Genomic DNA, 5,237 nt, shown 5'->3' with positions numbered 1-5,237 from the left:
GGTAAGTGCCACACTGGCAGACATACTCAGGACTAGACTGCAAGAAACATGAAATAATTCTTTGTCCAGGCAGCAATGACAAAGTCTCTGTCAGAAGATTTGTCCAGTTTTGAGCCACAAACCAGGACACAAAGGAACAATGGGAGACAGCCTAGATAGATAAAAACAAAAGTTCAAGGCATAGCTGATGATTTTATGATCAGCCAAATGGAAAACATTTTTTATTAATGACCAAATTAACTGGACTGGTTTATGAAAAAGAGGAAAAAGCACAGATGAATTTATAATTCTCAAACAGCTACAAGGGTTTTGCAAAGAGGAAAAGAATAAACTATTCCCTCCAGTGACAAGCCAAAAAAATGATTTTAAATTGCAGCAAAAGAGATTCAGACTGGATACTAGAAAAAGATTTCTCAGCTGTGCAGATGGTTTCCATTGGCATTCACCACCAATAAAAGTTATAATGAGTGTCTAGATAAACACCAGTTAAGAGGGAATAGGTAAAGCTATTCCTGCCTTGAGTCTTCTTAGTCACCTATGTCTGCATGTGGCCTACCATCTTGTTCCGACAATTGTTTAAAGGACCCCCTGCTCTCATACAAATTTCACATCAGACTGAGGGAGGAGAACAAAACACCCCTTGTAAAGTTTACCAAAAAAAAAAACCCCCAAACCCTCAAAGCTTCTATAATGATATAAAACACAGAAAAATTCTTACCAAGTAGATCACCTGATAGGTTGACAGGTAGTATGACACACACAGACAAAATGCTGATAGCAATCAACAGGCAGATGATGTGACGTTGGAAGGCAAGATAGTGTATGGCATCTTCACCACATCTCTCATGAATCTCATCATCGCTGCATCATAAACAGAAAAGCATATGGTCAGTCTGCTCAGTCTATTTGGGGATTTAGGGGGTGGCTTATGAATATACACTAAATTCTCAGTCTACCCAGTGACAACTCCATCAATCCCTACTGGTTTTCAGCATGGTTGTGTTCTTTCATGCATAAATTCAGGTTCCAAAAGTGTCTTTTTTTCTTGTGCATACAAAAAATTAACATGAGGGAATTTAAGACGGAAACAAGTAATTTGAAAAGCAAGTATGAGTCCAAATTCTTTTTTATCAGGCTGAAAGTCATTTGTTGTGACCTCCTGCCTTATGACAGTCACAAGGTGTTAAGTCTAGCTCTCAAAACACTGTCATAGTGTTCATTTCTCTCCAAACAGGCTCCCCAAGAGGAAAATTGCAACAGAATCACTTTAGTCTTAGGACACAGTTAACAGAAAATATAACAGGCTTTGGAATGAACACTCACCATCTTTCCATTGCCAGCAGCATAGATCATTAAAATAGGAGAACTTGAAAAAGGAAGGAACTGAACTAGCAAAGATGGAGAAAGATAGGCTCAATCCCCACCCCTTTTTGTTTCAATGTACCCAAGCTAGAAATTGATTTTTAAAGTCATGATCTACTAATCCCCAAGAGATAAAAAGAACCAACATCAAGCTTTTCTTAGTTAGTCAATTCCAGTCCCAACTAAATCACCAGTTTTCCACAGAAACCCATGCAGGGAAATCCCATTTCTTGCCTGGGGGCCTACAGGCTTCAAACAGGGGAATACCCACAAGGTATTCTTCCAAGAGCAAAAACCTAGAGCCTAGTTATTAGCTCTGAATCCGTATGAATGCCAGAGATTCACTTACAGTCACACAAGACCAGGAAGACCCAGGGTTGCCAGCAGGACAACTAGATCCTGGAAAAGTATTCCCATAAGCTGACCTTGTTTTCATTTTCTTTTTTTTTACCCAACCAGAAGCACCTGTATCTGTGCTTGTATTAAATTCCATCTACTCAAAGGGAAAAGAAAAGCCAACATTTTTTGAATAAAAACTACCTTTTCTAATTAAAAAAGAACAAAACAAAACACAGCTCACTATTTGTTTCATATACTTACTGCATCCGAAAAGCAGCTGTCATCCAAGAACAAAATCCCTATAAATAAAGAAGGAAGTTTATAGGAGCTAACATACAAAAAAAATAGTTTCTAATCTGTACAGTTAAGAGAAAAGTTTCTATTAGGCCAACCACTTTGCTAAAAAGCAGTTAGTCTGTTGCTCTGAAATAATAATTTAGAAACATACAGAAAAATACCTAATACTCTGCATACTTTGCACAAGGTACATATGTCTTCAGATATATTTCAGAGAGTATTTAAAGTGGGGTTTTTTCATTCCTTGCAAATTTATCGCTTGGGCTTCTTAAATTTGTACAAGCCTGTCCAAATGCCAATGAACACACCAAGTTTGAGGCTTCTAAGGATTTTTTAATGGATTGTTTTAGAGCAGAAAAGGTGTTTTTTTCCAAAACCATTCCCAGAGACTCTCCAATTTCAAGGATAAGCTTCATGAGAGTCTAATACAAGTTAATCAGTTCAACAGTAATTAGAAACAAGGCTGCGATTACATTAACAGAAGGGCTTCTTATATAGGTTTACAAATCCTCTGAAATCCTCCAACTGTACAGCCAAGATTCCATCTGACTGAGAGTCACAGTATGATTCAAAAAACCCTCTTTCTCAAAAGGCCTCTTTCAAGTGAACAGCATCCCCTAAATAGACACATTTTATTCAACAGTTTCAATGCTAAAATTGCTTTAGGGTTTTAAAAAAGATGAAGAAAACTCCACAAATAGCAGAGCAATCCTGATCAAACCAGAGTATGCTTTTGATGCTTACACAAATAATTAGTTGCAAGGCTAAATATAAGTAGATGCATGTATGAAATGTCAAAATGTAGGCTGCCACCACTGGACAACTCTTGCATGGCTCATTCTGAAGCTGCAACACAAAATTATAGAGATGCACCAATTCAAAGACTCCGGGAAGACCATGAGGGAACCAGTTAAAAGTTTGGCCAAAAAGAAATTATCTTCCACTCCATACCAGTTTGATTATTAAGAGTACATAGCACTATTATTAACCTCACACTTGCATCCAGTTTTCTCAGCTTTGTGAGGAAAACAATGTACTAGAAAGGGCAACTAGGTATTATTCGACATGTGAACATAATGCAACTTTTTAAAGTGTTAAAGTACATATTATTTACTAGTCTTTTTTTCTCTCTTCCCTCCCACTTTGAAACTCTGACTCTCCTAAACGGGTTACGTAAAAAACAACGACACAAGATTCTGGTTTATGGTATGGCAGAAGCTTGTCAGGAAACAGAAATTATGTATGGCTCTATAAAAACACAGCAAATAATGCAATATTAATTTTTGCACATAGATGGTCTTCCAGTTTAATGACTGGCTCATTGGGCTAGATGGAATGGCAGATGTCACTAAACAGATTACATTAAAGAAGCATCATCAAAACTCTAGAATACTTACCCTATCATATTCAAGATCTTCAGGTACTGATGAAGACGTTGACAATCGGTTGTATCTTGATTCACTAAAATACATTAAATGAAGCCTATAACAGATGATTCAGTTCTACAAAGTAATTTCGATTTTAACAATTCTGAAGTAACTAAGGGAAGTAGTACAAAACCACTTTTTCACTTACAAAACTTCACTGTGGTTTTCACCTTTTAGCACGTGCCTAATTATAGAAACTTGTGCTATGTCTCATGTTGAAAAGGGAGGGAGTGTGAGCTCCTGACATGAGAGCACCTAACTGAGCTAGAAAGAAGAAAACACTTTATCAGGAAATGAAAACCATAGTAACAATAAGAGAATGCAACACAGGTTTGGGAGCCTAGCACAGACCAGATCTGCAAGCTGGCTTCCAGTTCAGACATTCTTTATTACGAGACATCACCTGTTTTCCCTCCACCTTTCCTCCCTCATCCTACAGCCACTGTTCACAATTTCTCCTAGCAATTAAATCCCTCACCTGCAAGGCCACCTCTTCACATGAACTGAGTCCTGTAAGCAAGGTTAGAACCACTTAGAGACTGTAGCCCTCAAAACTAGCACAGTATCTGTTTTCAGCTTGCTGTAAAAAGAAATGTTGCAATGGTAATTGCAGAACAACACATGTTAAAACAGTGTGCATTCATAGGTGTATCTATAACTTTGACCATCTGGCTCAGGTCCAGCAGGGACAATAACAGGCTTCTACGTGTCTGACTGCTCAAGGGCCTGTTGGTCCCATACAGGCCTCTGCAGCCCACATGAAAGCCTGTACCAAAGCACCTTCATGCTTGCAGCCTGAGCTAGCTGGATTAAAGCCTTTGCAGTTATTGTCCATCTTATTTTACGTCATCTGCATTTCACAACTGTCCACGGATTACACCTAAAACATGCTTTGAGTTCTTTCCTGTTGCTTAGTTGTGAATTTACCACGACTTGGTTACAGCAGTAAGAGGCTCGCTGTTAAAGTTTACCCACTTCATATATAGCTGTCTTTTTAACATCCCACCACATCATCCTGCAGACAAAAAATAATCACAGAATCACAGAATTTTAGGGGTTGGAATGGATCTTACAGATCACCTAGTCAAAACCCACCCTGCCTGGGCAGGGACACCACCACACTAGACCAGGTTGCTCAAAGCCTCATCCAACCTGGTCTTGAACACCGAGAGGTTCGGGACAGTCACTGCTTCCCTGGGCAACCTGTGCCAATGTCTCAACACCCTTGTAGTAAAAAACTTTTTTCTAATATCTAACCTAAACGTCCCCTCCTTCAGTTTGAACTTGTTACCCCCGTCCTATCATTGCAGTTCCTCACAAAGAGTCCCTCCCCAGCTCCCTTGTAGGTTCTTCAGATATTGAAAAGTTGCTATGAGGTCTCCACACAACCTTCTCTTCTCCAGGCTGAACAGCTCCAACTTCCTCAGCCTGTCCTCATAGGGGAGGTGCTCCAGTCCTCTTAGCAACTTCATGGCCCTCCTCTGGACTTGCTCTGACAGTTCCATGTCTTTCTTATGTTGAGGGCACCAGAACTGCACACAGTATTCCAGGTGGGTCTCAGGAGAGCAGAGTAGAGGGGAAGAATCACCTCTTTTGACCTGCTGCCCACACACCTTTGATGCAGCCCAGGATTTAATTGACTTTCTGGGCTGCTAGTGCACACTGCAGCTCATGGTGAGCTTCTCATCCACTGTCACTCCCAAGTCTTTCTCCTCACTGCTGCTTTCAATTACTTCCCCATCCAACCTGTAGCTGTGCCTGGGATTGCCATGGCCCAGATGTAGGACCTTGCACTTCATTTTGTTAAGCTTG

At 39.9% G+C, this 5,237-nt stretch overlaps 1 protein-coding gene across 1 annotated transcript in view; it reads right to left on the bottom strand.

Moving 5' to 3' along the window:
- LOC103800078 (CSC1-like protein 1) overlaps positions 1 to 3,480 on the bottom strand; it is a gene marked incomplete at its 5' end in the record, with an annotated part of 12,055 nt that extends 8,575 nt beyond the window's left edge. The window contains 3 exons of the mRNA XM_009072441.1: positions 719 to 861; positions 1,963 to 2,000; positions 3,396 to 3,480. Coding sequence (XP_009070689.1) covers positions 719 to 861; positions 1,963 to 2,000; positions 3,396 to 3,480 — 266 coding nt within the window. The remainder of the gene's footprint in view (positions 1 to 718; positions 862 to 1,962; positions 2,001 to 3,395) is intronic.
- Positions 3,481 to 5,237: the final 1,757 nt, after the last annotated feature.

This window comes from Acanthisitta chloris, unplaced genomic scaffold (assembly GCF_000695815.1).
Source record: "Acanthisitta chloris isolate BGI_N310 unplaced genomic scaffold, ASM69581v1 scaffold41663, whole genome shotgun sequence".
Lineage (NCBI taxonomy): Eukaryota > Metazoa > Chordata > Aves > Passeriformes > Acanthisittidae > Acanthisitta > Acanthisitta chloris.
The sequence above is the reverse complement of the archived record's forward strand: the minus strand, read 5'-3'. Positions and strand labels throughout refer to the sequence as shown.